Source organism: Strigops habroptila, chromosome 2 (genome assembly GCF_004027225.2).
Source record: "Strigops habroptila isolate Jane chromosome 2, bStrHab1.2.pri, whole genome shotgun sequence".
NCBI lineage: Eukaryota > Metazoa > Chordata > Aves > Psittaciformes > Psittacidae > Strigops > Strigops habroptila.
Genome location: NC_044278.2, coordinates 96,178,727 through 96,206,655, shown reverse-complemented (window position 1 = coordinate 96,206,655; position 27,929 = coordinate 96,178,727). Strand labels below are relative to the sequence as shown.

The 27,929-nt window shown below is 42.5% G+C and overlaps 1 protein-coding gene across 1 annotated transcript; it reads right to left on the bottom strand.

Annotated features, from left to right (window-relative positions):
* Window positions 1-887: 887 nt before the first annotated feature.
* Window positions 888-15,096, bottom strand: SERPINE3 (serpin family E member 3). Its single transcript, XM_030472311.1, is given in 8 exon segments — window positions 888-1,204; window positions 3,513-3,599; window positions 4,423-4,523; window positions 5,585-5,783; window positions 8,101-8,298; window positions 9,578-9,811; window positions 13,838-14,135; window positions 14,971-15,096. Coding segments are annotated over 8 exon segments (1,371 nt in total). The 3' UTR covers window positions 888-1,076.
* Window positions 15,097-27,929: the final 12,833 nt, after the last annotated feature.

Below are 27,929 nucleotides of genomic sequence, written 5' to 3'. Positions count from 1 at the left end.
ATATCCATGGCTTTTGATAACCTAAATGCTCGCGAGGATTTTAAGAAGTAAATGGCCCAGATGTGTAAAACTATCTCCTCAAAGCTGTTGATTTTCAAAATATGAGGGAAGAGAAACTTGCTTCTTCATATTGTGAGCTGTAGCTAGGCAAAAGATTGTTGGTCTTCAGAATTTCTGAGTTATCCCCCTAGAAACTGCTAAGGTAGGAGTTAATACAGCGAGTTTCAGGTCTTGGTGGCTACAGGCAAAAGTCTGTTTGCTCTGTGCCATCTGTGTATGCATGAATAAGTTTCATTTATAGGAAAGGATTTCTTTCTTACCTTCACATATTAATCCAGATGATCTAGCCCATTTGTAATTTGAATTGCCCTGTGGAGGTCAGTCCCTAATCCTATGGCATTTAATCACAGAATCAACTAGGTTGGAAAAGGCCTTTAAGATCACCAAATCCAATCTTTACCCCAGGACTGTCAAGTCCACCACTAAACCATTTCACTAAGGGCCTCAACGCATTTATTGAATGCTTCCAGGGATGATGATTCCACCACTTCCCTGGGCAGCCTGTTCCAATGCCTGAGCACCCTCTCGGTGAAGAAATTTTTCCTAATATCCAATCTAAACCTCCCCTGGCACAACTTGAGGCCATTACCTCTTGTCCTATCGCTTGTTACATCTCACTACAACCTCCTTTCAGGTAGTTGTAGAGAGCAATAAGGTCTGCCCAAGTCTCCTCTTTTCCAGACTAAACAACCCCAGGTCCCTCAGCCGTTCCTCATGAGATTTGTGCTCCAGACCCTTCACCAGCTTTGTTGCCCTTCTCTGGACCCACTGGAGCAACTCAAGATCTGTAAGATCTTTCTAGAGCTTATATTTGTAGTAAAAAACTTTTTTAGTATGCACGGCATATAGATAAGAGAGGCTAACCTGGCTTCCCTGACTTCTATGACTATCATGCATTCTTTTTAAACTGTGTTCTTTATGCTTTAAAACCTCTAAAGCTGTTTCCATAGTTGTTGAAATTTCCTGGACTGAAAATGGTGTGCTATTTACAAAGAACTTGTTAATTTATTTTGGTGCTACTCATGAAAGATTCTGCTACCGAAACACAGAGCATGCGTACCTGTATTAGCTTCTCTCAGGAAAAATGTGAAAGGTCTGTCTGCCTTGAAAATAGGTGTTCGAGATCTTTTTAGTAACACCATTGCTGTAATGCAACACAGAAAACATTAGTAAAATGTGTCCATTTTCTTTCCATCTTCTGTACAGTGCCCTCAAGCTCTGATGTTTAGTACTTTGAGTTTTGCTCCTCTGCTTTAAGAATAAAACAACAATTTTATCCAACAGTGAAATTGGTCCAGGTAAATGGCCAAGTTAAGCCTTGTGAGACAACATGCAGGTGATTTGTGTGTGTTTTGTTGCTGAAGCGAGCCTACCTGGCTTTGGATTTCAAAGGTAATTTTTGCTGTTACCACAGCCCTAACTCATGCTGGACTCATACCCTGCCATTGCCTAGCCCATGAGCCAATTCCTAACCTTGCTGTTCTGGTAAAAAAGATAAACAAGGCACAAATGCAGTCCCTTTTCTAAATGGGAGACAAACATCAAAGAAATATCTACATTGACCTGGAATTTCTCTCTCAGAGCTCTCAACAGAACCTAAGTATCCTTGGTCTGAATTTATGACTGTCTTTCCCCTCTCTGGTTGTAGGTTAATTATTATTATTAAAATACTTCTTGTTTAAATTCTTCCTCGTACCAGTATAGTATTAAGAATACATTGCCAAAAAACAAACCAGCCTAAAACCCCCAGATTTGGATTATTTTTCAATAAGCCATTAAAACAATGGTATTCAATTGAAAATTCGAGTCAGTAAAACTAGTTTGAGTGGCGCTGTTTCAGTGCTCCTAAAAAAAGTGCCTGTTTTAGCTTTCAAGACACTGTGTGACTAGATCCAGAGCTTTTAAAGTAAATAATAAACATAATTACACCTTTTAAAATCAGCTCCTTAGCTTGGTCTGACTGGAGTTAAGTGAAGTTTTGGCATTGGTTTCAATGGGATTAAGGTTTGATGTCTGTCTGCTATTCCCTTAGTCTTTGATACATAATTGAAACCACCTAAAAGCTTTTAATACGTATGGGAATTACCAGAAAAATATGCTAAAATTATTGATGCCCAGTAGAGGAGAAAATTGTCATAAAATTTAAAACTGTACAGCTCTGCAGAAAGGTTAATTTAGTTACATCAAATTTTCACTGTCCACCCACCTATGTACAGCATGTGTCTTATTCAAAGTTGCTGTAGCTGGCAGAATACTACACCAGATTGGGTGTGCTCAGGTTCATTCTGTCATTGTGACAGTAGGATGTCTGCAGACAGGGGAGATGCACCTCACAGAGCAGCCCAACGTCATGAGCACCACAGTGAGAAGCATTGCAATGCTCTCCCTACTTGCCTCTTGGATTTCTTCCTGAAAGCAAGGAAAAGAAATGGGAGAGACCCAGCTCTTGCCCTGATCTGCAGTCAAGGACCACCAGCGTTTGCAATGTGCATGTGGAGCACATCTACAATTGGCACAGACCAGGGAAGCGGAAAGGAGAGATGCTGTTAACCATCACCTTTCTGCTGTGCTGGTGTTTGAACAGCTTGAGAACATGTTCAGCCTCTCAAGAGATGCAAGCAAGCAGCAGTAATGCCTACATAAACTACACAGGGTCTAGGGCTGCCATTGCCTTTCACACTGACTTGCAGCAGCTCTGGAGCATCTGAGACTTCCAAAAGGGAAACAAAAAAATAGAAGCCTTCCTTGATACGGCTCATGTGACTAAAAATAGAAGAGAAATGGGGATTGCACAGCTCAGTAATTTTAGTTTTATGTAAATTATGATGGAGGATTTCTGTTGAGATGCTATGCAGCTTGTGAGAGTCGTTTATGGACTCTGTAGTCCATAGCTGAGATTTTACTCTGAATTTCCCAATCAGCCAACCCCAGCTGCTCATGTGGAAACGAGCTGTTAGCAAAAGCTACTGCACACAAAGGTCACTCTGCAAAGTGTGTAAGAGAGAAGCCTGCCTTCAAGGAGACAAAACTTTCCCATCATTGCCTTTAATGCTGTCAAAGAGATCATCTTCAAATAACAAACCCTGTAACAGTTCAGGAGCTGTAGATAAAATGTTAGTAACCTTTCTTCATTCTTTGCTTTCACGATCTGAGCAAACAGATTTAACCTACAGAAAAATAAGTGGTTTATCTTCTCAAACTGGATTTTTTTGTGGGCTGGTAAAGCTGGATTTCACTTGAGTCTGTAATGCTGGTCTGAGATCAAATATTAAAGAGTTCTTATGAGAATTACAAAGGCAAAATGGAAGTCTGTTAAATATAAAAGTTTAAATTTAGGTAGGTATCCATTTAAATTCTACTATGCCTTAATAAATAAATAAATAAAGACTAGTAGTTATTTCTGTAGTAATAAGCTCCAGAAGTGAGAAGTACAGTCTGTATATTTGATTTACCTGTAGCTCCTGATGCCTTTGTACCATCTTCTGTTATTTCAATCTCTGCTTTGTGAATAGCTTCTGAAATATAAAGATTATCTTGCTCTGCAGAATAAAAAAAAAAAAAAAACAAAAAAACCAAAACAAAAAAAAACAAAAAACAAAACAAAACAAAACAAAAAACCCAAAGCCAAAAACCAACCAACCAAAAAAAAAAAAAAAAACAAACCCCAAACAAAAACAAAACAAACAAACCAACCAAAAAAAAAAAAAAAAAAAAAAAACCACCAAAAAACAAACCCAGAAATGGGTATTGGTAGTTATTTTCTGAATTTCAGTGCAAACACATTCATTTAAATAAATACATTTAAATTAATTTGGCACTGGCACAGGTTGCCCAAGGAAGCTGTGGCTGCCCCATCCCTGGCAGTGTTCAAGGCCAGGCTGGATGGGGCTTTTAGCAACCTGCTCTAGTGGAAGGTATCCCTGCCCATGGCAGGGGGATTGAAACTACATGATCTTAAGGTCCTTTCCAACCCAAACCAGTCTGTGATTCTATGATTCTATTTATTAAAATTCAGAATGCTGTTACCTTCTTTTTCTGAAGAATCTAAGGATCACATAACTGTTAGGTAGTTCAGCCAGGCAACTAATTCAATGGCTGAACTTGAACTTCCCTAAAGTTCAGGCTAAGCCAAAGGATTCCAGTCCCTTGGCATTTAGTTGGAACAGCAGTAACTGCATGGTAACCTGATGGTGCTGGACAGATAGTGTAAAAAGTAGAACAGTTGAGCGTGAATTGTGTTTTAGAGTTTCACAAAAGAAGTAGTACAATCAATTCGGAAGGCTCAGGTCTACTGGATCATTCAATATAAGAGTCTACAACTACTGGGTCAGTGATCATTTTTTTTTCAGCCAAGCCTCTTACCTGAAATGCCTTTAAAATTAGCAGTGATGGGATCAAATGCATCTCTAATTCCCAAGGCAGAAAAAACTGTCTTTAGATCAAAAAGGCTTTGAATACTGAACCTGAAATTCATAGGGAGATTTTATTTAAATGCAAGATTTGCAGTTTCATAGAGCTAAAATGTGGAATAGATGCAGTTTCTTTCAAGCCTTTGCATTACATCTATCTATTTCTGTGTGAGCCCAATGCATTCTGCCTGATAAGTGTACTTTGCAGAAAAGCAAGTCATCTTAACCTGAAGACAATAACATAAGGAATCCCCTGCCTTCAGTTATTGCAATCAGACTGTCTCTCAGTGTTCTTGACACAGGAACTCTGCGTTTCCCCAGGTGTCCTCTTTTGAACAATCTTTCCGGCTGTAGCAAAGGGCCCTTTGAAACATTTGCCAAAGATTGGCTTGTAGAAAAAAAAGTATTAATGTACAAATTGTTTTTCAGCGCTTCATTAACATGAGGCATGCATTGTGAGCTGTAGAATGAAGCCCTTCCATGCTGATCCATACAATAGGTACAGCCACAAAAGGCCCTACTGCACCTGATGCCTCCTGCCATGCAATTTCATTTGAATAGATAATAGAAAATACCTCCGGGATATGTGCATTTGCTAGCAGCAGCAAATGACCAGGATGGAAAACTGAAGGCTGAAACTTGCTTTGTGCACAGAAAAATGGATATGACTGGTGGGGGACCCCCGAGTTCTTTGTACAGTACCTTTGTAGTACACTAACAAGTTGTAAAAATAAGCTATTGTGTTTTCTTAAAGGTTATATATTTATTCTTCCTTAAGCAAAGTGAAAAATGGAGTGTGGGAAAGAGGAACATTTCTCTCTTTTTAAATTCTTACAGGATTGTTATACCCCAAACAAATTGTAAGTGAAATCTGTAGGATCAACTGAAATAGTTGGTGTCTGAAACAGTACAGAACATACCAGAAAGTTTTGGCATTCCTAGCTCACCCCTTTATGTCTTAAGAAAGGGTTAGAGCTTTCCGGATCATGTGCTGAATAACAAAACCAGAAGCATCTCATTTGATTTTGCCTCGTACACTGCTTGTGTCAGCGCTATCACACAGAATTCTCACAACTGAAGTTGTGAAGCCACCTTGGAGTACTGACAATGCTTACCTAGGCAGAAAAATGTCCATCTTCATTCTTTTTAAGCTGCTGGCCCAGAGGGTTATGGTTTTGGCAGAAATGTGTGACTCAATCTGGGACAAAGATGTTCTTTTGTGGCTGGGAAGCACTAGGAACATGCTGAGTTTCTCGCCCAGGTAGGGTAATTCAACCACACTGAAAGCCTCCAGAGCTGCAGTCTGGAACTGGCCTGTGGGTGGGCAAATATAGATCTTTATTTCATCATTAAGGTGGGAAAAAACCCCAAACCCCACAACCCAGGCCTGGGTCAGCAAACAGTTCAGGACCGCAGTAATGGGGTATAAGAGGTTGTCTTTAGCACACGGGCTCAGCTCTCGCAGCCAGCTCAGGTTGCAATTAACTCACAACAGTGGCTCATCTGAACAGAGTTGATTGTGTGAAATATCTATATATAGAGAGATAGATATAGATATCCCAGAGAAGTTGTGGATGCCTCATCCCTTATTTGTTAATTAGAAAGAACATCAAAGACTTTTGATGACTGAGTCAGAACATTTAGCATTCCTTACTTGAACTGATTTTGAGCATCCCATAAGGATTATATATATCAGTATTCAAATACAGTTGACAAATTGCCTGGGAGAAAAGAATATGTAAAATAGCTGCAGTGTTTAAAAGGCATGTGTAAACAGTAATGTTGACATTTTCTTAGAGCAGTGTTAATTGTCCCCAGGCTAATTTGTTCTGCGTGGCCATGTTAAAAGGATAAACAATGTTGTAAATGCTGCAATCAATAACAAGCCATTGCTAATCTTTCTTGCTCTGTGTACTCGAGCCTGATGGGAGATAGCTGTTTTCATTTAATAATGAAAGAAAGTTATCTCATGCCTCTCTGTTGTTGTACTAGGCCAGTCTTTTGTATCAATTTCAAACAGATTTGTTAGAAATGCTTCTAACATTTCTAGTGACAAAGACTGAATTGGCCTTATCAAATCTGACAATCAGCAAACTTTAAATGATCCCTTTCATCAAGGATAATCAAGTCACAGAAAGAAATAGAAAGTGAAGAAATTCAAATATCAGGTATGTACCTGTGGAGATTTCTCTCGCATTGATTTACCTACAACTCATCAGCTGGAAAAAAAATGGAGAAAGCAAAAAGGCTCAGGTGGGGTCAACCCTGAGTTACCACCCTGAGCTGATTCTGCAGTGCACTATGGAAGGTATTTTTAGCAAGTCGTAGAAATACTAAGAGCATTTTATTGAGCATGTATATGGCCTCGTTGAAAGTAGTATGGACATTGCTGGTAATTAGTTTTCAAGAAAGATTAATTTAAATTGGAAAAGTTCAGAAAAGGACCAGTAGAGAATTGGAGTATTTGGTTTAGTTTAGTTTAGTTTAGTGGAATAGTTTAGAAGAGCTTGACACCTTCAGCTTAGCTAACGGAAAATTGAGAGGCAGCTTGGTGACTTGCAAATAGATTTGGGAGTAAATATTGAAGCTGGCACAATGCTAAGAGATATAAATTGGTCTTGAAAAAATTTAGATTTGGAATAAGGAAGGTTTTTACCCAAGTGCAGTTCTGAAATCTAGGGTAGAAGGGAAAGGAGCTTTTTTACAATTTGAAAGAGATTGTAAAGCTAAATGGTCAAATTCCTGGTGGCAGGAAATTAAGCCAACAGCATGAGTCCTTCTGTCAGCAACCCACATACTCACATACTCCAAGCCTTTGAAAGGAGCAAACACTGTATTCATATATTATATAAATAAAAGTTTGACCTATGTTTATACTGGTTTAAGCCCATGCTGCGGTCATCCACTGATTTAGTATAAGGTCCATAAAATTTTCTCCCCGCTTTGTTGCCTAATTTGGCCCTGAAGATTTTCAGTTTTACCCTAAAGCCTTGGAGGCAGGCTGTGACCAGAGACAGGAGGGATGGGTGTGCAGTGCTGGTGTTCCCTGTGATACTATCCTCTCTCTGGTGCTCGCACACTCAAGAGACAAACAGCGATAGTGCCAAGGAGACAGGAAATTTCTTACCCACTCCACAAATCAAATTGGTAGGGGCTTGTTATAGTCCTAGTCTTAACTGCCCGTCTGTCACGGGGTCAAATGTGCTTCCTATCAACCTCACTTCCTAGGCAGCTTTATTTAACAAGCTCCATGCTATTGCAAAGGACTTTGTATACTGTGGTATCCTCAGTCTCGCCTGTTCCCTTCCCCTGGCACATTATCTTGGTGCCTTTTGGTGTTTGCTACAGCTGACAAGTTTGTTATAGAGTTCTGGGAGGTGTTGGTCTGTGAGGGATGGGGCATGGACAGTAGATATTTTAGAAACCAGTTTGAACCCATGATCTCTTTTGTATTGCCTGGGATTATAAGGAGTCAATTTCGTCACCCAGATGATCTCATCATTTGACAGGAGTTCTTCTGAGACTTCTCCAAGTTGGGAAAATAACACATCTTAGTGTGGTACCTGTGGAAATTAAATAAATAAAACTTCTATGTTGTACAATAGAGCAAATCCGGATTAAGGGCAGTTACCGTAGTTAACTTCAGCTGTGTGATGCATTGTCGGCACTTCCAGTGTTGAGCCCTCTGCCGTGGTAAAAGCCAGCATCTGGGTATCCATAAAGGAAAACTTCTTCTGCCACATACTTTTGAAGTATATGGTGCTCACCAAGGTGACCTGGCTGAGAGGCGACCCAGTGGTCTCCAACTGCGCACTGCGCACATCCCCATCTGCATGGAAAAGAGACAGGGAGGGGGACACATGCCATCCTACTCACCCAGGCCTGAAGGCCAGGTCTGTGCAAGTAACTAAAGCAAGTTGGGACTGCTCTTCACCCCTAACGGCAAGAGGCACAACTCACAAAGCACTGTTAAACCCTCTACCTTCTCCTCTCCATCTGTACATGGACCTCATTGGGGTTGCCTGCTGGTCCATGCTCTCCTCAGCTTGAGTTGGTCAGTGTTGAGGGCCAAAGTTGTGCCAGGACTATGCTACTCACTGAACAGCGTAGATGACAGCAGCCCACTGCTCAGCACCATGCCCTCGCCCCAGCTGGTTTTCTAGCTGAAATGTGCCCATATGTAACTTGGAGTAGTTTATTGTTAGCACCAGAAATCTCTCATGAAATGGATTCATGATGACACACCACTTTACAAAGTAACTAAGTCAATTGAAGCTTATATCCTAATTCCCTCCCTCTCCTATTCACTTGCCAGTTCAAATGATCCTGCTTTGGGTATCTCAGCGATTTTTGAGAGTGCAATCCACTTTTAACTCATTGATATGCAGGTGAGCACCACAATATGAACTCCCATTTTAATACCTGCTTCTAGAGCAATACTTTTCTATCATGAAGCTGTATCACTTATTGCAGTTCATTTGAGAAGGATAGGGTTTTTTTATTTAATAGTAGCTTTAATGTGTGTGTTTAACATCACCTCGCATGTTGATGGACAAATTAACGCTCATGTAACTTAAGCTGATGGGGTAAATCAGGGATTGATTTGCTTTGCTGCTTCTAAGGACTTGCTCTTTCAATTATTTTTTTCATTAACACAATTTAATTTCATTACTTTTCTTGCATATGGAAAGTAAATTATTTTTAGTTCCCATTTTGACTTCTTCAACTCAGCGTCTGACTGCTGAGCTTATGGCCCTGTATGTTCCACACAGCAGCATGAAAGCATTCAATGGAGCAGATTCAGTCCCTGGGGAATATGGCTGCTCCTCATTAAGACTGAAAACACTGTGAAGGATTGCCATGTTAAAAATTAGAGGAACAAGGTCAAGAGGTTACCAGCTTGATACTGCAAATGTATACTCTCAGATTCAGACTTTTCCAGCTTTTTCTTCACATTAGAAATCAGTATTATGGACATTCCTGGCTCTCAGCCTTGGTTTGGACAACATAGTGTGGCAAAAAAACTTCATACTTGGTTAAATGCAATTTCTCTCATTACTTTCATTTTAGATTTTATTCATGTGCAGTCATTCTCATTGCTACATTACCTCCAAGTTTACCGGTGATCCATTCCTGTATTTGGGCTGTGGTTCTGTTGGGGTCAGTGAAGTTGGTTTGCTGCAGGCTGCTGTTTGCCCAATGCACAGCACGTGCCGCAAAATGGGGTGAGAGCTGCACTCTGGCATCCACAAAGAAGGAACATGCCAGCTGAACCACCATGCCTTGGCTGGAGTCGGTCACTCCTTCGTACATTGCATGCAAGAACCCCCCCACACTTGGATCTGCCAGGCAAGAGAGAGGGAAAAACTAATTATCGTGTTGAGGTTGAGGAGAGCAGAGATTGCACAGCTCTCCTCAGCTCTCAACTCCAGTGCTGATGCTGATGCAGCACTCATGATGCTCCTCTGAAAGTTAAATCACTATAACAACTGAAGCACTCTTGACTTTATGGAGTATTACTGTCGAGTGCTGCTTTCAAGGATGGTGATGCACTGGGCGTAGGACAGCACTCTTCATGTTGCTGTAGAAATCACTCTAATGCAGGTATGTCAAGTGGCTGATTTCATATCAGGCTCACACCTTCATGCAAACACAACTTTTACAGTGCATAAGGTACATCATTTTTTCTTGGGCACTCTCTGAGTTCCCATTAGTGAGATCTAGCACCTCTGGCCATGACTGGCTGAGCTGCCAATGCCACAATACTGTTGTCTCCTTCTCCTGCCATTAAAAATGCCACCCATCCCAGGAAAGGCATCTCCCTGACTGCCCCAGGTCTGCCTCTGTTACCCTTGGCCCTGATATGTTGTTTTGTTTCTTGAAGGATGGCACCCTGAACTGGCCCGTTATTGCAGGTGAGCCTTGGCAATGATAGATAAAGATGACAGGTTGCTTCATGTGTGTTACAAGCAACTCTTCTTAAACAACCCACAACAGTGCCTGCTTTTTTTTGAAGTACAATTATATTTCCCATTAAATATTATTTTTTTTTAATTCTTAAGAACCCTCAGATCCTTTCCTAAAAACACTCTTCTTTGGCCCATTGTTCACTGATTTGAACATTGATTATTGCCTGTAAATGTAGAATTTTATACTTGCCCATATTGAACTGTGTCCTATTCACTTCTTGTATTTCTCAGATTTTCAAGGATCCTTCAAAATTCTATTCTGGTCTTTCAAAATGCTTGTAGCAATTATGAGTCAGTGTCATTCAAAAATTCAGTAATGTATTCTCTAGCTTGTTCCTTACTAATGAAAATGGTTGAATAGTGTCCTGGTCCCCTGGTCCTTGGAAGCTAATGGTAGTTCAGTGGTGGTAGCTTCTGTGATGGATACAAGGTTGAGGTGTGGGCCCAGCAGGAACATGAGCCCTGCAAACTTAGAGGCTCTTGTGTTTTTAAAATCACAAAGTTTCTAGTAGGCTCCACTGAAGGGTGACTTAGCAGCCATTCCTGCCTGCCATTACTTTGCTTGCTGTAATGATCTGTCATGGGGTGGTTCATGTTGAGGTGACCTCCTGAGGCCTGGGACTTGCACCCAGGCTGAACAATGTTTACAGGCTCTGCATTAAATCAAAGGGAACAGTTTCTCCGGTCACCCGTGGGTGTAGGCAGTGCCGGAGGGAAGTCAGGCTGGGCTGCTGCTTGGGACATGGGCAGCGTGGGGCAGCTAACCAGGGAAGTCCATCCTACCTAGACTAATGTGTTCCAGGCTGAGTGTCAGGTCAAGGGCAGGATCACTGTGAGTCTCCAACTGCCAGCCAGGTCATCAGGAGACTTTTACTGCATCAGTTCAAATTCTTGATGGGGTAAAGGGAGAGTTTCACATCTACCAATTTCTACTGCCTGAGAATCCAGTGCATGTTTTCTGACCCATAGGAAAAATTTCTTCACAGAGAGGGTAATCAGGTATTGGAACAGGCTTCCCAGGGAATTGGTGGAATCACCGTCCCTAGAAGTGTTCAGAAACTGTGTAGATGAGGCCCTCAGTGACATGGTTTATTGGTGGGCTTGTCAGTCCTGGAGTAATGGTTGAACTTGATGATCTTAAAGGTCTTTTCCAACCTAGTTGATTCTATGATTCTATAGTGCTCCTTCAATAACCTGCAGGAAGACTAATCACCTGTGGGAAGTCTAGTATTAAAATTTAGATCTATTACTCTTTAAGGGATAAACTATCGAACTCCTTGAACAGATGTCAAGAAACCTCACACAGTCTGAGGTGTAAAATGCTTTTCTCGTGTGTTTTACATTAGTGCAGGAGCATTTGGCAAGCTCTCTCTGGAGGATGTGAGAAATCAAAGATGGTAAATTGGAAGCAGATGTTAACGTGAGGTGTGGTATCCTGAGCTTGTAACTTCAGTCATATCAAAGTGCTTAGCTAACCAAAGTCCTGAATTCTTACTCGGAGAACAATTCAAAATTGCTTTAAAATGCTCTACTGTTGATAAAATAAAGCAGCAAGGAGAAAGCATTTTAAAGCATGTCATTTTGTCTGTGCTATCTAGAGAGACATCCCTTTCAACATTGTTTTCCTTAGTACTAGAATAAAGGTGAACAAATCTTCCAAACATTAAAAGAAGATTATGAGTGCATGCAAGAGCGGATTCTCCATGAATCGTGAATGAACCATCAATGTTTTCATTGTTTTAAGTCTGCTAAGTTTTTAACCTCATCCTTCATTATTGTTCAAGACAGACCATCAGAAGCATTAATGTAAACACCTAATCGAACAAAGGAATTTTATCAGATATGCATATATATGATTTGGATTTACTCATCTGATAGGAAATTTGATTTTTTTGGTGTATTTAGTTGATTTAAACCGTTTGAGGAAGTAGTTTTCTTCTCCATCACCAGAAATGTGCTGCTATAACCAATAGTAATAGGTCCCATCCTATTTTATTTTCACATTCATGCATTAATATTACTGAAAGCCAAAGCTCATGTGGCTTGTGTCACAGGCAACTAAAATGGATATAAAATGTCTGCTTGGTATGATGTGCCACATGGGAAGTAAGGCAGCAAAAAAGAGCTAGCAGGTCATTAACAACCTCTGCACTTTGTTACATTTTGTATGGAGAGCTGTGCCTGAATTTCACTGTGGATTATTATTTTTAGGATTCTTTCTTACTAACTGAACCACTGATGACCAGAAGTGTCAAGCAAGGTATAATCCCTGTATGAATTAATGTTGTTTAATATTACCCTACTGAAGTTACAGATAGGCAAGATTTCATTATATCAGTTACTCATAATATAGATGCACTGTCCTTGTGTCATTACATGCCTCTGTATCTGTGTATATCAGCCAGAGGTAGCTCTTACCTCTGTGTTGATTTTGAATATCAATGCTATACAGAATGGTAATGGTGACTAAGACAGTTACAGTACAGGCTGATGAAATTGCTGCAGGTTTTGTCTTTAGTCTTCATACACTGACAGTAAATCTTATGCCAAGAAATAGCAGTGTCATCTCTATACATAAGTTTTGTATGTAAGCTGCAAATTTTGAAGATGAGGCAGTCATCTGCTTTTCATAAACATTGTGCCCATAATGTAAAATAGTTTTTGACGTGTGATGTGAGATGGTAGGATAATCCAGAGCTAAAATGAAAACAGCATCCTTAAATTCAGCTGACATAACGCTGGATTTTAAGACATCTGCCTTTTCCATATCCTTTCCAGATTCCCAGTGAATTTTATTTTAGCCTACTTTCAGGGAAAGATGCAATTGGACCATCCATCTGTCAATGTATCTCCCTCTGCCAGTCTTCTTCTAATAACTTTTCACCTTTTTGTCCAGTTGTAAAAACATTAGAAAAAGGTTCAAAGTCTTAAAGATAATTCAATTTCTATAGGTTTCATAAAATTTGTTAATGAGATAGGAGAGAAAACGTAAGTGGGATTGGAGAGAAAACAGCTGTCCTCTGCCTGGCATCTCCTTGCAGCGGACACAGGGATGCCAGGACACAACGGACGTGATGAACATCTGGGAAACCAGGACCAATTCTGCTGCTCATAGAAGCAGCTTTTCTAGATGTAGTTATATTTCAGTGCAGTAAAAGAGTAAGCACTGATCAAGAGAAAAGAGGAATGATAACATGTGTTTCAACTATTTCCTTGAATTTTCTTTCTCCAGCTGGTACTTGGCTATGAAAGATGGAGAAAATACTCCTAAACTACATCCTGCAGTGAGACAGAAGACAGAAGTTTAGTATGATGTCTGTAATTGCTGTTTCCTTAGTAAAGCTGTGAATTTATTGCTAAATGTAAGGCAAGAAGTACTTTTTATAAGCAGTACATTACCATGAATGTTGTATCCTAGAGAATCCTGCAGCTCTGTAAAGGTATTTCCTTGAGCTCCAAACTGCAGAAGCTCCAAAGAAACAGCCACACTTGCTGGAGAGAGTACCAGATTGGTTCTGTTCTCTGCTTCAGATACATGTCCGTAGAGATTGAAGGCAAATTCAGTCTTCAGCTCTTTCAGCTCGTCATAGGAGATGCAGTTTGCTTTGGTTAAGCAAGAAGCAGACAGGACAAATGCAGAGAAGAAAATGGGCAACATGAAGGCGAGCTGGGAACACTCTGCGCCAGCTAATCATACCTACAATTAATAATACAGATACCTTTAGAAAATGAATAGGTTGAGCTGATAGAGGAACTTTTTCTTTCCATCAGTGTTAAGATATCACTTGCAAAAGTAATGATCATTGTTAAAACACTTGTCCAGGTCTACCCAGTAACCGTTGTCATAGAAAATAAAAACCATGTAGGGACATGCTGATGACTGTCGACTAACAAGAAATGAGTTTGCCAGAATGTTATACCATGTAGGATGTTTGGCCATCACAGTGTGTGGAGACACAGAACTTCTTGGTTAAAAAGCTAGCTACCTGCACAGATGATGGGACACTTTATTGCAGTCTCCATGCTGCTGAACACCCACAGCTCCTTTCTGTCCCCAGCAGAAAGGAGGCTACATCCAGCACTCCCAGAATGAAGGCCATCCCTTGTGAGGTGCAGGTATCTAACTGGAGGCTCCAGGCTGGGCTTTAGATCCAAGTTTGCTAAAGGCTGGCTTCAAATTCCCCCTCCCCACACCCTATCCCCCACCATTATTCCTTTTATGAAATGTATCCCAGTAAGAAAAGGTTATATTTACAAAAGGCACCAGTGCTTGCAGCATAAAATCACTGCTTCGGAATTTCATGGGAAATCAAGCATTGGTCAATGTTCTAGTAAGAGGCACTTAAATCTGTATTTAAAGGACTAATGCTAAAATGACAGAATAGTTTTCCTTACAGAATTTCACATTTTGAATATTGTATGCAAGTATATTTTAAAACATACTGCACCGTCTTTCACTTCAGGATTTCCTACAAATCTTTCTCCATGCCCTTTGCTCTAGAGAGCACTTCTAATGCCTTGTATTTACTCACAGTTAGCTCTGTTAAATTGTCTTGCCTTTCTCTGTCCTTCTGGGTGTCTGAATGGAAGCTGTCTATGTACGTCTTGTCTCCTGCTTTAATAGGTAGTGAAGTAAAGACTAGGTCATGAGACTGCATTTAAAGGCATAGTCAGTGATCAGAGTCTCTGTTGGCGATGTCTGTACCACTCTGTCCAAATTCTTGTAGGCTACAAGCTCCATGGAGAGCCAGGCAAAGCAGCATGCCACTGACTAGCAAATCCAAGGCAAGGAACAAAAAGGTACACATGGAGATACAGTCAGCCGCTTCCTTGCAAGCCTTGCTCGAGCCTCATGAGGCTTGTGACCTGCTGGTACCAAGCAAGACATCTCCTATCTCTCTTCCCACCCCCCTCCTTCTTTTATATGAATTCCATTGATTCCTCTGCCACAAAGGGGAAGAGAAAGGGCTCTCTGTGTACCAGGCACACAGCTATTTTTTTGCCCCACTTTGAAACCTTACTCAGAAATCCCACGCAATTAAAATGTCTTTATTTGCCCCCTTTTTATTTTTTTCTTTTTAATGCCATCCAAAATAGTAAGATTTTCATTCACTCTTTAGTTTCGAGGAGGAAAGAAACAACAAAGCAGTGCACTTGAAGGAGATCAAATGAGGAACGTGTCACTTTGAACGGACCAGAAGCAGAAGAGCTGTCGTTGTGACCACTTTAAAAGCAGTTGCAGCTGTTCATGGCTTTCTTAATGAAACAGGATCAAATCCTGGCCATCATATTCACAGGTTCAGCCTCACAGCTTCACAATGACACCAAAGGCAAGCAGGGTTTCAGCTTAAAAATGAGTGTAAAACTGCAGCTTATTGATTTTCTCAGAGTTTGACATTATATATATACTTTGCTACTTTATGGCATACATTCCTGTTGCTACTGGTAAAGAAGACATGGGGGAAAAGGTCATTGTAATCAAGAAATAGTGTTTAGGTGCTACTGTTTCATCCCTAGCAGGGCAGGAGCAGCCACACAATTGAATCAGGGCCCAAATGAGAATGAAGCAATGGGTCTCCCTTTGTCTGTGCTTGTGCGTTTCCTCTCTTTCTACTGTTTTGAGGAGATAAGAGAATAGACAATGATACCAGGATCTGTCTCAGGATCCTGGGGTTTAGACCGCACTCCTGCTAGGGCGGATGTAGGGCAAGAACTTGGCCAGCCCCAGCCTAGTGCAACAGGCAGGGATGTAGCTTTTGCCATGGATTTAAATGACAGTATCCTCACACTGAATATTGCCTTTGGGCTTAAGAGTTTTGCTGAGTGACTATCTCTCTGCTGAAGTTATCACTAACAGTATCCACTGGACTGAAGGTGTATTCAGAAGGATTGAAACGGATGCTACCAAGTGATTTCTTGAAGGGCTCTGAGCTGTCAATAAGTAAATTAACTCTGGTCACTAGTGGGGACTGTACAGTTGGATTTGATGTGATGGTCCCAGAGGCTCCAGACCTGATAAGACATTTCCTCTGTGCTCTGCTTGATACTCTCCTGTGGATTTATGAAGATTTGGAAGAAAGATAGGGGAGTCCCTGAAGGATTTAGGCATTACTGTCAAAAATCGACATTCAATTCCCACTGGGCAAAAATGCTGCTATTCAGGTTTGGGGTAAGTATTTATGGAAGATGTAGTTGAAAATTGGACCCAGTTTAACTGTGGTAGGACAGCATAATTTCTGTTGGAAAGGGGAAAAAGCCATTCTGGATCATGTCTCACCACAGAGGGGACTTAAAAGTTGGGGTGTTTGTTTCAAACTCTCCCTCTCTGCATCTGGTTTAGGAAAGGAAAGCTGTGGAGGAATCTGAGAAGCAAAAACAGTGTTTGTGGGCAAGGAGAGAGCACTTAAGAAAACTCAAAATGAATCAATGCTGTTCAAAGCATGCATGGGGAATAAGAAATGTGCTTTATGTATATGAATAGAAAAGAAAATCCATTAGTAAATTATTAGAAAGATAACGGGCAGTAGAGTAAGAAAGAAGGGTCAGTGAAAATATCTGTGGCTAAAAGACAAGTGATAAAATACTGGGGGAAGGATGTGAACATTTATCATAATCAAGGTCAGATTTTTAAGTTTCTCTTCCCCAAGCTGAGATCCAAAGTCACGAACTGGGTATTCGAGGAGTGGAGTGAGTCTGAAAACAGAGCTTACCAAGTGAGCTGAGATGTCCAAGCGAGGGTAGTTTAAGGGGGCTGCAACCTGAATAGGTCAATTACAGAAATTTCCTCTCAGAAATAGAGGTGTCCTGGACCTACCAAAGTGTTAGGATTGGGCTGCTGTCTCTATTTGCCTGTGTCCTAGTTTAGGCATCACAACCTTTTTTGCTTTTAATCTGGCTATGCACCACAAGGTAATGAGGAAAGTACTGATAAATTTGCTGGCAATCATTTTAAGACACTGAAAATGCATTTAAAAAGGAATGCAATTTATTGGTCCCTGAGGCAACTCTTTAAAGACAGAAAGGGGCAGAGGTAGCAGCTGTATATTGAGAAATGCTTCTTGACATCGAGATAACTTATAGACTGCCTGTAAGGGAAGCGAGGGAAGGCACAAACTGAGGATGTCTGGAGGAAATACAGCAAAGGGGTGTGTGAGTAGGAGACTGAAGCATGGACTGTTGTGTCTCCATGGAGCTCCTCTGGGCATCTAAAGGAGAAGATCTGAAAGCTTGTGAGGGAGTCCAACCTGTCTGTGCCCTCACTGAGCACAGAAAACCACCACTCTTTGGGAAGGAAAACAGCAAAGATCTTCCTGATGTCTGAGCAAATCCCCAGAGAGGGAGCAAAACTGGTGGAAAGTGTTGGAGAGAAGCAGTAGGTGGTGACTGCTTTCACTGATGGATTAGGTCCTGCCTGTGCCTGTGGTGTGCCAGTGCTATTACTGCATGGGCCCTTGATGTTCTCCTGTGTGACCATTGTGGTGAGGAAGGGGATAGACTGCTGAAACTGCTCAGCACTGGCAGATGCCATCATGACTCTGCTATGTCTGGTGTGAAATATACACAAGAGTAGAAAGGTGAGTTGGGAGAAAGCGAGATGTTCAGAGACAGCTGTTCTCTAGAACTTCGTCTTCGAGGTCTTCATGGGCCAGGTTCTACTTTCAGGTACAGGACTGTGAATGCAAACCAACCACATCAGCTTGGGTCCTAGAGCAAATGGGGAGCTGCTGGGGGACTACGAGCTCCTCCAGGGGACAGGGTGGAAAACAGACTCAGGGTTGAGTCTCCAAAGTGATGGCACTGGGAAGGAAGGTGAGGAACTTGTTCAGTCCTGGAAGCAGCTAGTCAGTCATAGGACTGAAATAAGAACCAGAGGGAAAGGCGCAGCCTTCACAGTCACTGTGGGAAGAGGGAGATTTCTTTGGAAGCCTTTTGCCCCCCAAAATGTTTCTACTGGAAGCCCGGAGTTTTCTTTGATTCGTCAATCTGTGTTCTAATAAAACTGAGCCCTGGTTTGGCGTGGCTGTGGAGAGGAAAGGGTGAGCAGTTCTGCTTTTGGGTTCTGGCCAGTTTGGGCTTCTGCTGCAGGGACTTCACAGAGCAATCTGGAGCAGAATTTAGCCCAGGGAAAGACTGGAAGAGAGAAGGATGAGAGGACCAGGTGAGAAGCAGGTCTTCCTCTTCAGCATGCTGTTGTTTGCTTTCCTGTGTCAGGTCTGTCCCTAGCAATTTTCATTTCAATCCAGCACAACCCTGTTATCAGTAGGATTACAGTACATTTATCCCTTCATAAATGAGAACAGAATTTAACCTTCTATCTGCATCTACTGTTTTCTGTGTGCTTTCTCTCTTTAACATATGTAACCTTGGGGAAATCAAATTGAATCCAAGCCAGCTTCCTTCCTGCTTACATCTCTCCTCCACAAGAAAGCCCACACTGCAAGATGCCAACACATTTGCTCAGTGAAGAAGGTGGTTCTGCTGAATTTCAGGATAAGAAAACTTTGCATCATCATTTCATACAGAGTTTATTTCACAAAGAGGCAGTTGGCTGCAGAGCCCTGCAACACCCAAGGGAGTAATTTCAAGTGAATTTGCTTACTGCTATCCACATGCCATGCAAAAACCAGCACTGCCTCTGCCTCCCTCTGGGGCGTGAGTACAAAATCTGGCTCTTCAAAGGGTGACCACTGTAGAGGATCACCTCCAAAGAAGTCCAGTGAAGTCAATCATTTCTGTAGGGCTTTGTTAAAGGATAAAGCAGCCAGTTGACCCTGTGATGGCATCTCAGATCAAACTCCACATGCTGGTGTGGCAACACACTCCTCCACAGGGCATGGCCTTGCTGGACAGATGAGCTTGGTGCAAGAGCCTGGCCAGCCAGGACCTGCTGGGGAGGACACACAGTGTCCCACAGAGTCCCACAGTGGAGCTTCATCCTGCAGGAGCCCCCAGACCTCCTCCCTCTCACCCTCCTGCTCAGCTCCAGGTAGAAATAAGTGCTGTTAGCAGCAATAAAGGCTTTTTGGCAGCTGGAGGCAGCCTCCCTGCCCATGGCTGCAAGAGAGGTAGCAGAGGCTGGCTGTGACCAAACTGTGCAGCACTTGACTCTCCATTCCCTTCAGCCCCTTTGGCTCTAAACCATGAGTATAACATTTTTGTGGGTTCATTTTCCTCTGTCTCTAATACTGCAATTGGAATTAATGGAGCCACGATTTTACAGCATCACACTGGTATCCATGTTTCCTGCCCTATGAGATGCCCAAGGGCACATGGGCACCCTCAAAAATGCCTGGGCTGATAGGCTGGCATTGGAGGACTGTGTGGGACACAGGCTTGGGCCAGGCTCTGCAATGAAGGCTTTTTGAATGAGTCCTGGAATAAATGAGGCCTGAATTCTACCCAGGGGTAGTTTTGGAGGCAGGTAGTGGGAGCAACCCCAAACTTAGCCAGGAAGTAAGTTAGCAATAGGTGTGAGCTATCAGTCAACTCCTTTTTCAAGTTGCAGGATAGGTATTTCTAATGTGCTGTGTGATGTCTTCTGCAGTGGGCAGAATGGTGCCATTCTCTGGTGGAAAGCAAAGCAAAGCAAACATGAGTTCCTCTTTCACTGAATGAGGTTAACATCATAACACCGGTGAAGTGACATATCTCCACCTGAAGAAGTGTAGGCTGAATAAGAGTCCAAACCAGGTCAGCCATCTAACTGATGGTGACTGTTCTTGTTATATGGTTTTCAATAGACAGAATTCAAAAGGGCTGAGAAACCACAAGAACAAGATCACTTCTTTTTTCAGGTTGATGAAGCTTTGACCTTAAAAAGAAAAGAAGCTTATTGAGTAGAGAGAAAGATTTTATACATCCTTATTGTAATCCAAGTAGTTCTCCTATACATGTCTCATAGGGGAAGATGGCTTAAGAAACTCCGGGGAAAATGATGCATGAGCTCCAAAGAGATAATCTCAGCTGTGTATATATTTCCTGCAGTGCTGTATGAAGATCTTAGCAGTAAAGCCTCTTCCCTGTGGACTCTGAATGTATGATAAGAGCCTTCCTCAGTGCACAGATGATCTGTGACGGCTGCTGTCACAGATCAGCTACTTTGCTGCCAGCAGTATCTCAGCGGTGCTGAATCAGCACGTTCAAAGTTGACCTTCTGGTCTGTGAAATCCCACCTCTGCCCTCAGAAGTCAGCCTTTGGTATCTGCAGATTTAAAATGCTTCTGGGAGAGAATCAGTACCCTGCATGGGGCCTGGTGGAAATTCGCAGCCAGACAAGAACTGCCACTGAGCCAAAAGTGGGAGAGGGGAACAGCACTGTGGCAGCGCATTTTCCTCCCAGATGACTACATGAACTGACAATTAAAATACACTTACTGTTGACAAGGGAATGTAAAGTATGTTAAAAGCTGATTTTAATGCAGATACCCCCTGAATGCTTATGTAACTGACTATCACAGTCTCCTACAGTGCCAAATAAATGATGCCAAGTAAATGCCATGGGAAGAGGTCCTCTTGTGGGCATGTTGCCAACTGCAATTTCTGCTACTGATCTGGCTGAAATGACAGGGAACCAAACAGAAGGCGAAAGCATGAAAATGCTTATGAAATTGCAGAGCTGACTTCCCATAAGAAGCCTAGTTTTCAGAAAGAGGGATTTAGTTGAGTAGGGGAGAGAGATGAGATCGAATGGGAACTTACAGAGTGAATCATGTGTAAGAATGTTATTTACAGCGCAGGTCTGCACAGGACAGTTTATCAGCTGCATTTTAACCTCTCCTGTGGCCTGAATCGACCAAGTGGACCCACACTGAAAGCCACATTGCCAAACTGGCTTAGTACTGAGCCACAGCTTTTATATCCTGCCGGTTATCCCACAGAGGACACCCTCCTTTCAGCCTGGGGATCAGGACAGAATACCATTTGAACCCAAGTGAGCAACATTTGACCGACCTTGGGCTGCTGGGCCCACACAGCAGGAATTGCACATCTACAGTGAGTCCTATTGTGGCTTTCATGTATATCTCCCTGTGATCACTGCAGATTGCCCTACCTTCTTACCCCAGCTTGTGATGTGCCCCTGAGCTGGGCAGAGAAGCAAGGTTGTTTATATCTGTAAGCGTTGCACACAGTTTCTCATGCACCTACTTCAGTGCACCAAAGTTGTTTACAAGCCCTCCTACCCAGCCAGCCCCAATCTTCCTCCCTGCAGGAGTTTCCCACCTGGCATTTGATGCTTCTTCACCAAAGTGCCCCACACACTAACAGATGTGGGAAAGTTCAGATGTAGCTCACAGATGTCCCTGTATCTTGAGCATTTCTCCTGACAATATTGGCTTCCTTTTTCCTAAGCAGATTCCTGTATTTGTGCCATCCCAATCCTGGCACAGCAGCATCAAAGAGCAACAGGGCAGGTGGGGGTCCCAGCTCTGAAGGGCCCGATACAGATCCCTCACCAGCTGTCTCCACCAGAACTCATGGTAAAACCTTGGTGGATTTTTGGGCAGCAGCAAGGGTCCTTAGCTGTGCCAGGGCAGGTGGAGGAGAAAGGGAGGGTGGGTGCTTCCTTCTCCTCCTGCTAGCAGGGCAAAATAAAACCTTTATTCTTTAGGAGCTGATCTGCTCTTGCAGCTTACTCCCCACTTCAGGTTATAATCCCTTCTGGTGACATCACAGGTATGGCTGTGGCCACTAAGATGATGTCACCATGAGAAGCTTATGACTGTGAATGAGGAATGTCACAAGAACAGATGACCTCAAAAGGAGCTAATATCCTGTTATGAAGTAAATGCCCCTAATATTTATACAAATGTGCCAGTAACAAAAAAATAAGAAAGAAATGTGAAGCAGACATGAAGATGTCTGTAAATTTGGCATTTTCTCACAGGTCTGTAGATCCTTTATTAGTCTGTTTTGCCTCTAATAGTCTTTCTACTATTACCTCCATTTATATGAAGCTCAGCTTTTTTAATCAGGATCCTTTTTCATTTAAAAATACTATTACACTTAAAATTAAGAGAAAAGCACAGAAGTTCTTCATCTTTTGACATGTCAAATAACCACTTATATGCTTAGAGTTATCTAAACATCTCAGCAAAATACATTTTAGTGTCGGAAATGTGTTAAATAATTTGAACATATAAGAAGAGCAAGGAAATGTATCTTTTCTGTGTAGCCCCCTGGGCTCCTTGGGGAGTGCCATAGATGAGGCTATCTAATTATTATATGTTGTATTTTTATGATAAATAGGAACTAATAAAATGGAAAACTAGGTACAACTATATCCTAGAAAAAAAACTTTATTGCAGTTATAAAATTTATACTTCATATGCTGAACTAAATTCTTAGAAGTTGGAAATAATATTCCGAATCTCTAAGGCCATTTTTTGTAAATATCTTGTCTCCATTGTGCTGCTGGTTTATTATTTTCCGTAGCCAAATATTTGTTACATTTCCTCCTGGAAACTTTTTAATGGATTTTCTTGCTTTGGTAGGATAAGAAGCATGTTTAAATGGCTGTAGGGCTAAATAATTTCACATCAAGACTTTCAAGCACGAAAGATCTGGATCTTCATAGGTTTTTACATTATGCAAGTAGATGTTTAAGGTACTTAATACTTTCTAACCCCTAGTGCCCTTTTTACACAGAGACAGGCAGTCAGCAGGGATTAATCTGATCCTAATTAACCACAAACTCTTCTGATATTTGGTCTCTGCACAGTAGTGTGCTGCCAGGTACACAGAGGTAAACTGATCGGGATTATCTGCCGGTGCATGTGCTTCACCGAGGAAGGTCTAGTGCTCTGTGTTGCGGGTGAGCTACAGGCAGATAGGGCTTGAAATACAGAGTGGGGAGACCGCCGTACAAAGGTGGAGTTGTAAGGAAAATGGAACGCACGGATCAGAAGGCCTCTTCCTAGTGGCTTTCTACTGTGATTTCCTTTTTATAGATGATAGAATTTGTCAGCGTGGCACTGCAACAGGGCAGAAGGTGAAAACCATGAAAATCCAAAGAGATCAGTTTCCTATTTTCAGGTGCAAAGGAACACAACTTTGTGAATACAAGTTCTCTCTCTTTTTCTTTCCTGTGTAGAAGCACCGTGTTTGATGGAGCATCAAGGAGGTGTGAGCATGTGTGTCTTCACTTGCATGCTACACACTGTGGCTCATATCTTCGTTACTGGGCAGCTGAGCTCTGCCCTCCTCATGTGACAGGGAAAGCAAAACATTGAAGCTCTTCCCCAGCCTCATGGTAGCCCATAAAGCAAAAGCAACATGCAGGAAAGTGAGCAAAGTGGGTACAAGAAGAGTCTTACACTGGTGGTGGGGAGAAGCAGCTGTGAGAGCCTTGCACCACTGCAGCACTGCAGGCAGAGTGCCGGGAAGGAGAGGGCTGTGTCTGCTCCCAGTGTGTGATGAGGAGGAGCAACGGAGACCTGTGAGAAGCACAGAGGCCACAGCAAAGCTCTCAGGCTGCTGTGGTCAAGGTGTCCTGGTGCAACCCAAAAGCCTAAAACAGCCTCCGTGAGACCAGACTCCTGCTCTTCCCCTTCTTCCTTGATGCAGGATCAATCGTAACCCACAGTGTCTTGCACCAGAAAAGGCAAAGCCTTTAGCTTACTATTTCTGTAGGGTAACTGCTATGTCAAGTATTCTTACCTAGCAGTCCAGGCTACGGGCTCATTGCATCTTTGTGACTGCTATGAGGGACAGCTGAGAAGACCTGGATGGACAGCTATGCACAGAGATGAAGGGAAAATGCTGAGGAAAATGCAAGGTTAGTTTACAGCAGTGAGGATAAGAGCAAGGGGAAAGCAGGACGTCCGAAGGTCAATCGATAAATACATCCACAATGGCACCAGGATCTGGTAATTGAAGTTAGTCAAGGTGCACAAGAGAGCATTAAGGGGTCGATATACAGTAGAGCAGATGGGTTTCATGAACTGCTGGTGTCCAGTTTAATGTGGTCTGGCTGAATTGGCTCAGAAATGGACCATTTTGCGTGAACATGTTCCCCCCGGTTATACACCATTATTTTCCTGCTGGCAGTCTTCTACAGAAATGCATGCATCTATAGCAGGACATTTTTTTTCTGTTTTTCCAACAAGGAAGATGCCCTAGCACACATCCTTCACAGGCCTGAGCAGGTCTCCACCAACTCAGACTTGGACCTGGCATTTGGTTCCTGAACAAGGAGATGCAGCAGCTGAGGCCAGATTGTCCTTTCTCTCACAATGGAGTATTGAGGGTGGAAGGAGGTCTCCCATCTCTCTCTGCTGTCCTGGAGAGAGATCTAGCTGCTAAGAATAAGCCAGGGACTTTTCTCACTAGGAGGCAAAGCAGATTTATTTACTTTTCAGGGCAGAGCTCAGAAAATCATCCAACTGATTCCCCTGCCAGCAGCTGTCCCTGTGCCACCCGTTTCCCTCCCCTGTGATGGCCCAGTGCTGTCTGCTGGCTGATCCCGAGGCCCACCCCCCACAACCCTATCGCAACCCAGGCACTCGGGCAGCTCTCTCAGGCTGTGGCATCCAGGTCTCACCCATGGCAGCAGCATTTATGCTCTCCCAGGTATTAAAGAATCTCCCAGAAATGGGATCCTGAAAAGTAACTTGCTGATCCTGAAGTGGTTAATGTTAGGCTAATTCACCAAGGAGCTACGAAAGATTTTCTTCAGATACCATAGTGACCGGGGCACCTCCAATCCTCTGAGTACAACATGTTTCACTCCTTTTGTTCAGACTGCTCCAAACAGGAGAGCCAAAAGCCAGCTCAGGCCATAGAAGTAGGCAACCACATATTCGCATGAACAAATGATGGTTTCCAGAGTAGTTTGTTTGCTTTCTATGCTCATTCTTCTTCTTTTTCCCCTTAACTCTGAAGCATTCCTCTCTGAGCCATAGCAGTTCTTGGAGATCAAGAGAGTTAAAATAATTCCCAGAGTGGCAGCAATTTTGGGAAGCTGCCCTCTCTTGTATCAGTGTGCAGCCTGCTTCATATACAGCTGTGAGCTCCTTCTGACACAGCTGGAGTCTGGCAGAAGAAAGCAGCTAGCTCCAAGCTGAGCTTTCAGGGCTCTGAAGCAGGCCCAGCTCTTACAGAAAAGATGCACTGCCTCTTCCTCCTTTGAACTGAAGCCTGCGGGAATAAGCACCTAGCAAAATAAAATTGTTTGGTTTAGGTTTCTCTGTAGTAAGCAGCACTACATTAGACCTAGGTTTGGTAGCACATTGTTATTCTCAATTTTTCTCTGCGAAAACTGGGGCATCACATGGTTGAGGGTCTTGTGTGAAGCCATGCAGAAGGCATGTGCCATTCACTAAGGGGTGGCTGCTGGTTTCTCACCTGAAGTTGTTCTCTGTGCACTTTTGTCCTGAGATACCTTTCAAGATAGGACCCTCAGCACTGATATTCCCAGCCCCTGAGGTTGTATGTTTGAAAATTGCACATCTGTGTTCTTGAAGAAGACAAAATTAAACTGTTGAAGAAAAAGTGTTACAAAGCTAATTGCTCTTTCTGAAGGTCACTTCTTCAAGGACACAATGATGTGCTGATTCTGCTTGAGATGTGGCATAGCACATATGCTCACTGCATGACTGTTGTAATTAAATGTAAACCATTTATTTCTCAAAGGATTTGTTTCTCCTTGCTTAATGTGTCTCTGTTGCTGCTTTGTCTCGTAACAACTCTGTTAATTAAGAAAAAGTGTCAAAGGACCAGCTGATAAATGAATGAATCATGAAATTACAAAATTGTTGGTTTTCAATGTTTTCTTTCCTTTAGAGATAGAACAGCTACATCTGTCTGTAAGTGCTCTTATCAAATACGGTGACATTTAATACTGCAGTTCCTTGGAAATAAGACTCTTCTTTTACTTCAGCATTTCAAGAAGACAAAAAATATTCATAGTTTGTTTAGGGGAAAAAAGAAACATCAGTTGTCACAGTGCCAAAAATCATCATTTGTGATTGATTCATTTGCCTTGGTCTTCGTGATCCTCAAGAATTCCAAATACTTATCAGTCAATAATTTAAAATCCTCAGTATTGTGCACTGTGATAGCTTAAAGGGGAAAGACATTAAACAGTCACATTGTAAAGAGGCTCAGGGTGCCAGCATTTAAACTTAGTCCCCCAGACAAAGTCCAGACTGCTCAAGTATCTCTCCTCCTAGCAGGTAAGACCTCACATACTGTGGTGGCACTTGTCCAGATCTGATGACTTGCCCTGCCGATAGCTCCCGTTTCCCCAGGACAGCAGAGCAGCACTTAACTCCTTTCTTGGTGTGTGAGTGACTTCACAACATGCTCCTTCATCTGCCAGAACCTGTGACTCATGGAGATGTCCCCGCCACATGCATGTAGAGCACACAGGGAGATGTGCTGCACCAAAGTTACAAAATTTGCACATCTGCTTTCTTGTCATCTGTCGTGGTTTAAGCCCAGCCGGTAACCAGAGCGAGCGCAGCTGCTCGCTCACTCCCCTCCCTTCTTCCCCTCAGCTCCCCGAGGGATGGGGAGGAGAATCGAAAGAATGTAACTTGCACGGGTTGAGATAAGAGCAGTCCAGTAACTAAGATATAATACAAAACCACTGCTGCTACCACCAATAATAATAATGACAAGGGAAATAACAAGGGGAGAGGATACAATTGCTCACACCTGCTGACTGATACCCAGCCCGACCTGAGCAACCATCTGGGCCTTCTGGGTAACTCCCCCCAGTTTATATACTGGGTATAACGTGCTGTGGTATGGAATACCCCTTTGGCTAGTTTGCGTCAGGTGTCCTGTCTCTGCTTCCTCCTGGCTTCTTGTGCCCCTCCTCACTGACAGAGCATAAGGCTGAAAAGTCCTTGATCAAAGTAAACATTACTTAGCAACAACTAAAAACATCAGTGTTATCAGCGTTGTTCTCACACTAAAGTCGAAAACGACGGCACTGCACCAGCTACTGACAATGAGAAAAATGACTGCTACAGCTGAACCCAGGACATAATCCTACTTGCCTCTCAGGGGAAGTGTCAACACCTTCCAAGCTCTAGGATGAGAAATGTCCCCTTGGTGAACATCGGGGGAAGAACCCAGCACTGTCACATTAGTTACTGAACTCAGCAGAAGCAGCTGATGCCCTTCAGCGGAACTGCACTCCTGTACCTCTAAGTTTTGCCCTGTGCAAAATACAGATTCCTGTGGCATCTTCAGTAAACATTCTCAGAAATATAATGATTATTTTCATGGAAAAGTTGTTGCTCAATCCCTGAGACTGAAGTTCCCAGAAGAGTCTAGTTCTAAGAACCAGCAATAAGAAACAGGACTGGCTGTCATTCCTCTCACCTTTGGGAGAATTCTTTTATGCAACTCAATTTAGTTTATATACTTTCTTTCCATATACCATTCTTCTCATGTACCCAGAATTTTAACTCCTGTAACACAGATTGCAGTCCCCTGTCTACATTTCTGCTCCATCCATATCTCAAGTCTTTTTTTTTTTCAT